Consider the following 13,209-nt stretch of genomic DNA (forward strand, 5'->3'; position numbering starts at 1 on the left):
TAATCTACTTAAAAAAATTTTTTTTTGGTTGGGGAAGGTAAATAGGCTTTTATTTATTTTTAGAGGAGGTACTGGGGATTGTACCTAGGTCTCGTGTATGCTAAGCATGTGCTCTACTGCTTTAGCTATAACCTCCCCAGAGATAATCTTTTAAACACAGTACTTTATATGCAATTTTAGCAGGTTTGGAAACACTTCACTCACAATACTTGTAACACTTTGTTGCACATACTACCATTATTTTAATTTTGAAAGGAAGCAGACAAAGAAAAAACCTTCCCTCTTTTTGCACAGAAGTGCATCCCCCCCCCAAATGTTACTATTCTACTTAAAGTGATGGTATATTCCTAATGCAATTTTTAAAGACAAATAAATTAGACTTCAATAAATAAAACAGGCTTACAATAAATAACCAAGAAACTTGCCTCTTAAAACTAAAGACTGATAAACTTAAAAATATCTAAAGAGATGCACACCAAAATGTTACTAGTGATTATCTCTGAATGGTGGAATAATAGGTGAATTAAAGATAATTTTAGCATAAATACATTTTATAATTTTTTTACAATGAGTATGAATTAGCTGTGCAAAAACCACACATTTAAATCAAATGACAAAGAGCCAGTAACAATGGTTAAAGTATCTGGCAAAACAGAAGGCACCTAATAAATGTCTGTCGATTCTCAAACTGAATGACTGTGCCAAATAAAAATGACAAATGCATTCATATGTAACTACTTTACACAAACAAGTAGAAATTTCACAGATCCTTTTAATAAACAGTATTTCATCCTTAAGACAACAGTTCTTTAACCATTAGCAAGATTGCTTTGAAAATGCTTTAAGGCACTGAAAAAGATGCATAAATATTTTCAACACAAATATAATGAAGCGTATTCTCAATGAGAGAAGTATATAAAATAAATAAGATCACTTTTATAACCTGGATAAAGCATAGTAATTTAACCAATAAATTAGAATCTGTAAAATTAGGTATGTACTTCTATACATCAGTCCGAATGACAATTTTAAAGAAACGGATTGATGCCAATTTTGAAACAACTCCCTAGGTCAAACTGTATTCCACATCTAAGATGCTGGCTTATTTTCAAGTATGCCTTCCCTTGCTAAATTCAGTTTGTTTTCTAAAGTCAATATACTTTAAGTATTCTACAAAATTAACAACTTTAGAATTTTAAACTTTCACATAAAAAGCTTTATCAGATGGCTCTCACTTTAGAAAACCTTTAAGAATATCATCCACATTAAAGTTTTCAGTTACAAAAATGAGAGTTATTGCTAATAACAGGTCTTTCTCTATAGCAACTTCTCACTGGGGTGTATTCTACAGGTACATACAAGAAAACCTCTAATGTGCCTTCTGGTTAATAATTACTATAAGCTGGAAAAGTCACAAAGGAGGCTTTTCTATACATACAAGAAAAATATTTCCAACGAGAAGCCCCTTTTTAGATATATATGGAGAATCACATACTAATAATTACGCAAATAAAAATTATAAAATGCTTCATGATAGGCCTATATGAGACATTTCTTACAGATTCTTGAGAATACATTAATCATCTTGTTATATCTGATTTTACCAACCCTTCATTTTTGTAAGAATGCCATTATTTTTCTTTCACTAGAGAGAGGGCTCAACCATGGCTTTAAGTATCTGTTCATTTCTGAGGGAAAATGACAAAAGGAAAAGGCTCTCCTTTGTCTTTCCTTTCTTCCTGATAAAAAGACAGACTTCTACCATGTGGAAGGCTGACAGCTAGAAAAGGAAGCATTCTTAAAATGGACCTCAAATAGAAGACATATCTTATAAACCAGGTCATCCTGGTTATGTGTGTATTTCCTTTCTGTTATCCCTGAGCCATTAATTAAAAAAAAAAAACTCATTTAAATGTTGCAGCCTTGTCTCAGCTGTGTTTATAGGAGATAAACCACAGGTTTATGTCATGATTAGTTCAGAGTTAAAGCAGGGAGGGGGAACAGTCTAAGAACAAACTGTGTGGGATTAAGATAAATTTAAAAGTCTAACAGTTCCATAGCAGAGGAGTCTTGCACTGTCCATGGTGAAGCATATAGGTTTTATTTTGTTAGGGTGGAAGCTTAATGCAGGATTTCCTAAAGACTGGTTCATCTACTATATACCTAAGAATCACTTGAGATTAAAAATGTAGAGATCTGGAACCCATCCCAGATACAATGAATCATTAGAATGTGTGGTAGGTGGCAGGAATAGGCATTCTGAAAAGCTTCCCAAGTGATTCCTACTTATTAAGGCTGAGAATCACTGCTTTATAAGATTTGTTCTTACAAGGGGTCTGCAAGGTCCAAACTATTTTCATAATCATACTAAGATGTTATTTGCTTTCTTTCACTTTCTCTTGAAGGTACAGTAGCATTTACTACCAGCTACATGATGTGTGATATCGCAACAGACTGAATGTAGAAGCAGATGAGATTCCATCTGTCTTTAAGTCAGAGAGTAAAGATATCTGCAAAATTGGAATACAATGCCACATTTCTCAATCTTTTCACATTTTAGAAAATATTTTTCATAAAATGCTATACATTTATTATTGTAATGAATAAATATTTTATAACTTTTATTTTAAATATTAATATATATAAACCCATATAAGCAGAAGGTCTTGAGATCAAAAAGACTGAGAACTGCTCCTTCCAGGCAGACGTCCAGCACCCATGAACATTACTGCTAACAGGCATGACCACTTAGTTCCTTAGCACACTCAGTGTATATTTCATTTTTACTATGATTCAATAGATCATCTGCAAAAAAAACCTTCTTAAACTTATTTTCAGGCAAGGGGATTTAATCTGACAGTGAAATGCTGAAGTATAACCATTTTTAGTTTAAAATCTAAGGTATGAAGTATGTTTTCCTGGGTGACGTAATGTGACAAATAATCCTTTATATTAATATATAAACACGCTGACTGATGTATGGAATAGAAAACCATACTTTACATGACGCATTCAAAAAATATTCATTAGTAATATGACAACACAAGCATTAGATTCCCAGTGAGTGATGGCAAACAACTGGCCCACTCCAAATGTCAGCTAAGAACAAATCCCTAATTTCTGAAAGAAAATAAAATAGGGGATGAACTGGGGTTCCTAGAGAAGAAATAATTTTTAAAAATTTGTATGTTTCAAAAATACTGAAATGTGGGTAGGCAGATTGATACTGACATTATACTAAGCTACACAAATTTATTCTTAATGAAAATACATCCCAGATACTGTTGCCAAATTAATATCTGAGTGTATCTTAACATTACAGAATGCAAATTGGGAATACTTTGAAGGTTTACACATAGCTGTGGTGAAAGCAGTTCCTTCCAGCCTTTTGATTGTATATCAGATATAAAAAAATTATACTGATGTTTTTGACCTGCCATGTACAATTTTTTTTAATGTATTTCTATTTTAAAAAATCTGAGACAGTTAACATTTAAATAAGTCACTGCTGCTTGGGAATGATGTTTGAATGAAAGATGTGGTGAACCTATTTGCTAATGTATACCCTATTAAGGTTTTAAATGATATAGTTATTTAATATATCGTTACGTTGAATAATTGGTATTTGAAAATAAGTATATTTTTCTGGGTAGCCTTCCGGAAAAGTTCACAGAATACACTTTCCAGTCACAGTTTAAGCTGCTATCTTGTACTTATTTAAAAATCTCACCAGGAGGGAGCTGAATAGTGCCAAACCCAGCAAATCTGACTTTCCCCCACTTTGGTTTGCATGTCCACTTACAATCATTTCTCTGGAAACTTTCCACTTAGTGTATCTAAAACCAATGTTATGAAAGTTCTTTAAAAGGTTCAGCAGTTTTCTTGAGTCTCTGAATGATTACAGCATTCTGCAAATCTGCTTCTTCCAGTGTGAGTGTTTCATCTAGCAATTTGAGGAAAGGAAGAGCTGTTGCCAGGGAAAAGGGAGGACTTCTTTGAGATCCTTGGTATTTTTCGATGAAGTCTTTGATGTGGCTTATCCTGTAAAATAGCACAAACTATTAATATAATTTTATGAAAACTTGAATAAGCTAATTTAAGGTAATAACTTGTGATGATATCCGGCTATGTTAGTGTATAGAATAATCAAATTATGATGAAAGAATTACTCATTTGAGCTATCTTTTAAAGGCTGATCCCTGATGATAGTAAGGAATTATTATTAATTATCTTGTATGTGACAGGGTTATTATTATAATCTGAGTACTTATCTTTAGAAACACAAACTGAAATATTTACATATTAAAGTATATGAAGTCTGGATTTGCTTCCACATAGTTCAATGGGAACTGAGTGATGGATCATTATCCCTTGTCTTTGCTTTTGCATATGCCTAAAAGTTTCTATAATAGAAAGTCTACATATCCAGCTCTGAATGGATCAGAAGGGGTCCAACCAGTAATACTACAAAGATATAGATCGTATCTCTTAAATATCAGGTCATGTTATGCTTAAAGGTAATTAAGAAAACTCTTAACTCAGTGCAAGTATATCTTCAGTTAGTAAAATGAACACTATAATGTAATATGATCACTGTAATCTTGAAGTCAGCCCAAAGTTATGTTCATGTAAGTATATGCGTGTGTATTTAGAGAGAGCATGTATTCAGTTCATCAAAACTAAGATGCCATTGATTTTAAGATCATTCTATATATTACTAAAAAAAAAATCCAGTTTATGACAAAATACTTTAACACTTAGAATTTTTATATTTATTGAAAGAGCACTTTTAACTTATTGCCACATAAACATTCATCAAATCGCTCAAGTACTTCCGTCATAAAACTAGAATAAAAAGGTTGTCATCCCTAGCATTTGAACATTACTCAGATTCAGATCCTTCGAGTCACTTCTGATTCAGTCATTAATGTATGTGTTTTTCCACATACTATATACCCCTCTGTATCATCAGGTGTGCTCATATAAAATTTCCTTAAAAAATACCCCACTACTTTCTCTGGGGTGATCTTTCATTGAGCTGACACTTGATCTGCATGCTTTGAGGCAGATGCCAAGGCAAAGACAAATGTATCATGACTGTCATATGGCCAACAATAGAATATAGGATGTATTCTCATTTCAGAGATGCTAAGATGTGAAAAAATGTGCAAACAAGAATTAATGAAATATGACATCACTAAAGACAGAATTCTCACGTTCAGTCAATTAACTAATTGCCACTCTATTAACTTGTGCAGATTACCAGAAAAGTCAAGAAAATGGTCACTTATATTTATTTGGGTACCAAAAATTGGGTAACTAAAGGCTAAAGCTTACGGCAAAAATTATAAAAGGTAAGAAAACAATAAAGATTAAAGGAACTATGCGGTAAAAACTTAAAATATGACTGTGGTCTCTACAATACTGTTAAGAGGACAAAGAAATGCCACTCTGAAAAGCTGAAAGAGAAAAAAAAACAAATACTTATTAAGCTCAAAAAGAGGCGAGAAAGGAGGAATGAAAAATAAAAAGATGTGGGGTAAACAGAAAAAGAGCAAGATGGTAGTCTTAAACCCAACTAGTCAATGGAGTAAATAGTCTAATTAAAAAACAAAGCTTGGTTAATTGTCACTTAGTAAGTACTGTTGGCTAGACAAAGTTTTTAAAATGCTTCAAGTCATTCAGGGGAAAAAAATCTAGGTGACCATTTGTTATGGAAAATGCCAGAAGTATTCTTCTAGACAAAGAAGTTGGGATTAAAATATTTTACTTCCCTAAAAAGAAACAAATTTGGACCAGAATAATTCTCGTTTTCACATCCTTAGTCTGCCCTCCTTTCCATTAGAAACAAATTTGGGTCACAGAAGCACTTTAAACACGTTTCTTCTATTATTATGATAATCATCTCTCTGATTCTAGGTGTCTAGGGTGATTCTGACATTAAGAAATATTTTAAGTGAAATGCCTTGAAGAGAGCTAAACACCTAGGCAGCCCTCAGTAGATGGTAGCTAACTAAAAAGGAAACAAAAACACAAAACAGGAACCAAAAAAGACTGTTAGCCTACATATAAAAACTAAACTCAACTATTTACAAGAAACACTGTTAAATATACAAATACAGATAAATACACCACTAAGCTGAAATTAAAAGGAAGGAGAAAGATATACCATATCATGAAAGCGCATTATAAGGAAGCTGGTGTGACTATATTAGTAACAGGCAAAGTAAATTTTAACACAAATTATCAGGGATTAAGAAAGACATTAGTAGTGCTAAAGAAGCCAATTAATCAGAAAAAAATTGATCAATGTCTGGACCTAATTATATAGCTTTAACATATATAAAGTAAATGGTGACAGAAAGAAAGGAGGACTAGACAAATCCACAATCATGGTTGGGGACTAGCACAATTCTTTAGGTAACTGATAAAATAAGCAGGGGGTAAAAGGCAGTAATTTAATATATTATAAAGTAACAATAATTAAGACAATGTGGAGTAGACAAAAGGAAAGACAGACAGAATGGAGAGTGCAGAACAGATCATCTGATTTACAAAAAGATGTCATAGAAACTGGGTCAGGGAAGAATATGCTTCTACAAATAGTGGAATAAAAAGGACCTGGCCACGTAACTTGCTCTGGCCAACAGGATGTGAGGAGAGTGATACACGTAAATGCTTGCTTAGTGAGACTAGCCCTCTTGAGCCTCTGCCCTTGCTATGAGAACTACAGGACCAGGTAGTTTGCTGATTCAAGAATGATGAGACACAAAGGAGCAGACTTAGGCTCACTGACCAGCAGCTTAAATTAGAACTCTCCTAGATGACGTGCAAATAAGTCAATGAGCTCAACTGAGATCAGCAAAGCCACAACCACTGACACATGAGAAATAAAAACTTAATATTCTATGCTGAGATTTTTGTGACTGTTTACTCAGCAATGTTGACTGATACATCCACTGTAAGAAGCCAAGTGGGGTTAAGACTATATCCAAATTGAGAGGTAGGAGAGGTGGTGCACAGCAGGCTGTCTCAAGTACAATAAAAAGAACATTCATACAGAGGAGTGGCCAACTCCAGTGTGTCACAACCAGAAGAGTAAAGAGAACAGCCAAGAATGGGGGAGGACAGCCAGCACTGACCGCCAGAGCCTGACAGGGTGAACAGCTCATGGGAGTGATTTGTCAAGAGGCCCAGCAGGAAGACGAAGGCTTCCATGTCGGGGAGAAGGTAGCAGTGGAAAGAAGTGACTGGTTACATACAACAAAACTGATCAACAAATAAATATATTAAGAATAACCAGTCAGGCATCTCACTGTGAAGAAGTTAGTTACAGATATGGAAGGGGGAAAACTAGAACAAACCCTGTGGTGGTGGATGGATAGAGGTATCTATGTGAATTCATGGCTTTCGACATGCAAAGATATAGAAATACAGATATAAATGTATATGTGTGATGGGTCTCTCTCTCTCTTTATACATATATGCTTATGTGTCTGTATGTGTGTGTGTATGCATGGCAGCTCTTCCCACTCGGAGGGCCTGGGAGTGGTGGCAATAAGTATACCTAGTAACCAGATCCCGGCTTCTCAACACCACTGTCTACTAAAAAGAACCAGGGTTTCTTAGAAAAAGTACAATTGAAAATTTTGTGCCAGTAAATAAGAAAACACTCAAAGAATGATGGGAACCTGTAAAAAGTTTAAAGGAGGTCCAACTAACTGTATCCTGTACAATTTGGGCATTAAAATAAATACCTTTGGTAAGAGATTATAATTACAACTCACTCAATAAGATAGTTATTCATGAGTCATGGTTATGACTAGATAAAGGCATCGATTCTGTGACAGTCCTGCTAAAATCAGTGACCTAAATAAAATTATGAGAAACCATCAAATAAAAAATTGATCTGTAATTTAAAAAAATGTCAAGGTCATAAAACTCAAGGAAAGAGTGAGGAATTATTATTTCAAACTGAGACATGACAAGTAAATGCAATGCATGTTTCTGAATGGTCTTTGGTACAAAGGATGATATTAAACGTCAAACCTTGACCAGCATCCAAATAACAGTTGACAGAAGTGAATCAATGTTAAATCCCCATCTAAACATGGCTCAATTGTGGTCACATGGGACAATGTCCTTATTTGTAGAAAATACAAACTAAAATATTTCAGGTTATGGGTCATCAGATTGGTGATTTACTGTTTTATTTTGTTTTTGTTTTTAATATTCTGGAATAGCTTATTTCATCCATCTTGTTACTTGAAGAGTTTTACTGTTATACATCAATATACAAAACAAATTTTTACATTACATTTAGTCATTACAGGTATCACAGAGAACTCAGTGCCCCCTCCTGGGTCTCAGGACAGAGAAGAGATAAAGAGCTTGTCAGCTTGTTGCAACTACAAGGAGCATATATACAAACACAACTGAAAAGGTAAACTTATAACCACAAAACCTTTCCCATGCTGTTATGACAAAGCTGCCTAGCTCTTAATGTATTTGATCTTTGCTTCGGATTCTTGAAAAGGGTTATATGCTTTTTGATATTCTTAATGATATCACTAAGGAAGAGCTAAGACACCTTAGACTATGGCAGAACAGCCTCAGAACATGTCGTGTAACAGAAAATGACTTTTTTTGGTGTGACACACTGGCAACTTACTCTTGAATCATTAGGGGGAAAAAGTTCTTTATACTGTTCTTAAAACTTTTCTGTATGATTGTTTTAAAAAAATTATTTGAGGGGGAAGATATAGCTCAAGTGGTAGAGTGCATGCTTAGCATGCACAAGGTCCTGGGTTCAATCCCCAGCACCCCCTCTAAAAAAAATAAATAAATAAACCTAATTACTTTTCCCTCTCCCCCCAAAAATTAATTATTTGAAAATGAGCAAAACAACTCAGTATTTTTTAGGGATACACATATACTTGGTAAAACTATGAACAAAATCAGAAAATGATTAACACAAAATTACAATCTCTTGCACAAAAGGAAAGAGATGTTCAGGCAAAGGAATACAAGATATATTGGTATATGTTTAGAGCTAGGTGGTACATATGTGTTTATTTTATTATTATTATTTTAACTAAGCATATGTATGTATAACATATGTTTTATTTATCTGTATAACATCCCCCAATTTTTGATGCTTTTAAATAGAGGGAAATCTATATACAGTATGTTCCTACTCTTAAAATGAAAAATATTTTAAGAGATAAAACAGTAGAAAAGTCCATCAAACTGGTAATAGTGATTATCTGTGGGTGATGGAATTTAAATTGACTTCAGTTTCTTTCAGTACTTTTCTGTATGTTCATTTTATTCTACAATTAACAAAAATATGCACATAATGCCAACAATCAACTTAAAGACATATTGAAAATAATTCTTTTAAAATTTTGTATCTAGTTAAGCAGGAAAACTAATGAAATGATAAGAATGATAATCCATAAAACAGACTGAAAATACTTCATTAATGTCCAAGATTTTCATTGTCATGATATATTATGTTTAGAGAACTGTTTATTAAGAGTCTTGGTTAGTTCTTAAAAACAACTGCTGACTGATCTGAAATGAAGAAGTAAAATGAAAACTTAGGGGAAAAATCAGAGAAATAGTGAAATGAAACAGAAGACTCACCTATGAGAAATGTTAAATTTCTGGACAATCCTTTTCCCATTGGCTAACCAGATCTGTATATTAGTGATGGGTTCCAGATTGTTTAGTGGAACAGTCGACAACTTATTTTTATTCTCTACTTCAATACTCTTTGCTTTAGAAACAATTTTTGGTGTGGCACTAAGAAAATCCAGACAACAAAGACAGATGTATGTTTTTCATTAAGCAGAACTTTACCATTAAATAATTACTATAAAACCTTTACACTAAGTATAGTTTTAGGAAGGTTTCAGCCAGTCACAGCTGTTCCCTCAATAACACATTAAGATATTAATATCAGTTATACCGACCACACACGATGATTATAGGAATCTAATGAAATACGCACATCCAAGTAATTTGTAAGCTTGTGGAGCGTTACGTAAATACACTGTTAGCAGTATTTGAAGAGTGTCTTACAGAAAAGAGAATTTTACAGTGTTGACAGATCTATAAACTTTACCTTTATCTACTCCTCAGATTAAAATTTCTAAAAAATTTTAAGTTCTCTGTAGAGAACAGTGTTTGGGTTATAAAGGAAAAGAAAGGAAACGAAGTATTTCTTCCTCATTCTGGCAGTCACATTTGGGTATTTTTATATGGGTAGATAAATATGTATACATATATTTTACCAATCTTGATAATTAATATATGTAAATTCATTTTTAAAAAGCAGTCTTATACCTAACCTCTTTGCATTTTCTGTCATAGGCATAATTAGGTAAGACGAAGACTGCAAAATCTGAAAATAAAAAAGCTTTGATACTAATACTAACTTTCAGGGATTTTTTCATTCTTATTACCTCAAAATTCAGATACTGATCAAGAACACAATGTTGAAGGCATTGGTAACTATAATATAGAACTCCATATTCAAAAGCTACTTTATAACATTAATGGCAATGATCAAGTGGTGGATACAGGAAGAAAAAATGATTTATCCACCCAAATTTGCTGAATGTCTTCAATAAGCCAGGCCCTTCTGATATGATAAAACAAAAAAAGCCTTCATGATTTTTTAGTGTAGTGCCAATATATGTTAATATAACAAGGTGAATATGACTTAGAAGTTCTCATAAAAGTTAACATGAAAAATCTCATTTCCAGTGAAGAGAAATGATAAACTCTATATGTGGTCTACGTGGTAAAAATAATGACAGGCTGAGTATCTGTCAAAACTCTGCTTATGGAAAGCACAGAGCAAGAGACTACTCACCTTCCCAGTCTGTGACCCTGTCCTGAGAAGGGCTGGAACACAGGCTTCGTTGACATACATACTTCATTTTTCTTATCTTCAACTTCAACATCCACCTCCTCTTTATCAAAGACTCCCTGTAATTCTAAAGGTAATTCCCTTGGAAAGTAAAGAAACAAAGTGATAAAGATCCTAATACGTTTTTTCTTTCTCTGAAAAACATTCTGTATGTAGAAATAATAGACGTTAAGAGGCATATAAAAACTAAATGTATTTAAAATAATATAATTACATAACATGAATAATTAGAAGAACAATACAGAGTAATTTTTAAGACTACAAATTCACAAACAGCTTGTTATTCAATGGTACCTAGAACACTAACATAATGAAATATTTGATGACTATATACTGCTAAACTTAAACAATTTGATCATTTCTATAGATGTCTAAGTAGGACTAAAAATTTACTAGAAAAATCAAGTTCTTATTTCATTTTTAAAGTGAAAATATAATTTAATCCAGAAATGACAAAACAAAAAAACAAAACATGATAGAATTTTAAAAATGTTTTCACATTTCATCCACCTAACAGAGATAGAGAAAGTGACATAGTTGGGACTGTCACTCAGTCTGAGGCTTTGTCTACTATACCATAGATGCATCTCTTCTGAACAACGTAAACTTTAGATAAGCAGGGACCATATATGTTTTACTCATAAACATATTCAAATATTGAGTACAGTGTCTGGTACGGAGCAGGACTTAGATACCTTTTGAATCTTATAATCTTTTAAATGTAGGGTCTTTTCTAAGGAGCAGTTGACAGTTTATAATGTTACACTTGATAGATAAGTAATGAACTTCCATGGGGAAATTTTTTAACAATTATAAATTTTAACAAACTTTCATAAAATAATTGACTTTCTTCCTGGTAACAGAAATGATACCAATTAATTTAGTATATTCTTGTGATTTGTGTACTTTTCTGTATATGTCATCCTCCAAAATTTTTATTTAAGAGTAAGTAATACATGCTTCTAAAAAAAGACACAAAAAAATGTAAACACATCGTCAATTCAGAAAGTGACAGTCCAAAAAAAAAAAGTGACAGTCCTTATAATTCCATTCTCATGCTAATAAAAACTTTGGGTTGTGTCTCCTATATTTTCTCTGTATATATAGTAAAATTCGACATAATTATTCTATTTTTCCCAATGATGGTATCATTCTACACACACTATTCTGTATTTTGGAAACTGCTTTTTCTTCTTTTTCTTTTAAAGCAATATACTACAGAAATCTCAAGTTAGTATATGGATACATGCCATTTATTTTTACCACATGCACACTATTATTTTGTTATAAAGTAGATCAAATGGCAAAAACACATCAAATATTCTTTCCTTCTCTTTCTTATTGATTTGTAAGAACTGTGTATATATTCCATTTATAGGCTATATGTGCAACAAGTATTCCTAGTTTGGTATTTGTCTTTTGACTGTACATAGTGTCTTTTGGCTTATAAGTTTTTAATATTTACATAATCAAATTTATCCATCTTTCTTATATTGCTTCCAGGATTCAGGCCAACTATAGCTATATGCAACAACATGGATGAATAGCCTAAAGAAGTAAGCTGAATAGAAGGATCTGAATAGACATTTCTTCAAAGAAGATATACATGTGACCAATAAGTACACGAAAAAATGCTCAACATTACTGGTCATTAGAGAAATGCAAATCAAAACCACAATGAGATACCACTTCCTATTTACTAGAATAGTTATAATTTAAAAAAAAAGACACTAATAAGTGTTGTAAGGATATGGAGAAACTGGAATGCTCACACCATTAGTAGGAGTATAAAATAGTGCAGTCACTTTGGAATATAGATTGGTAGTTCTTCATAACAGAGTTAACAACAATTAAGCCCCTAGACCTGAGAAAATTGAAAACATATGTCAACACAAAAACTTGTGTAAGAATGTTCATAGCAACATTATTCGTAATAGCCAAGATGTGGAAATGACTCATACATCTCTCCACTGATGAATGTGGTATATCCATACAATGCCACATCTGGCAATAACAAGGAATGAAAAAAACTTAAAAGCTATAATATGGATGAACTGTGAAAACATTACACTGAGTAATGAGAAAGAAGTCAAGACACAAAATGATTCCATTTACATGCAATGTCCAAAATAAGTAAATTCATAGAGATAGAAAATAGATTGTTGTTGTGTAGGGCTGTGAGGAGGGGGAAATGGAAAGTGATTACAAATATAAGATTTCTTTTTAGGGTGATGAAAATGTTCTGGAATTAATAGTGCTGATGGTTGCAT

The 13,209-nt window shown here is 32.8% G+C and overlaps 1 protein-coding gene across 2 annotated transcripts in view; it reads right to left on the minus strand.

The window, feature by feature from the left end:
• Window positions 1–2,980: 2,980 nt before the first annotated feature.
• Window positions 2,981–13,209, minus strand: part of UBXN2A (UBX domain protein 2A) — a 30,850-nt gene continuing 20,621 nt past the window's right edge. For both annotated transcript variants that reach the window (XM_064494702.1, XM_064494701.1), the window contains 3 exons: window positions 10,883–11,020; window positions 9,649–9,807; window positions 2,981–4,041 (listed from right to left, as the gene is read on the minus strand). In XM_064494702.1, the coding sequence (XP_064350772.1) occupies window positions 3,849–4,041; window positions 9,649–9,807; window positions 10,883–11,020 (490 nt within the window). In that variant the 3' untranslated portion in view covers window positions 2,981–3,848. The remainder of the gene's footprint in view (window positions 4,042–9,648; window positions 9,808–10,882; window positions 11,021–13,209) is intronic.

This window comes from Camelus dromedarius, chromosome 15 (genome assembly GCF_036321535.1).
Source record: "Camelus dromedarius isolate mCamDro1 chromosome 15, mCamDro1.pat, whole genome shotgun sequence".
In the NCBI taxonomy this organism is placed as follows: Eukaryota; Metazoa; Chordata; class Mammalia; order Artiodactyla; family Camelidae; genus Camelus; species Camelus dromedarius.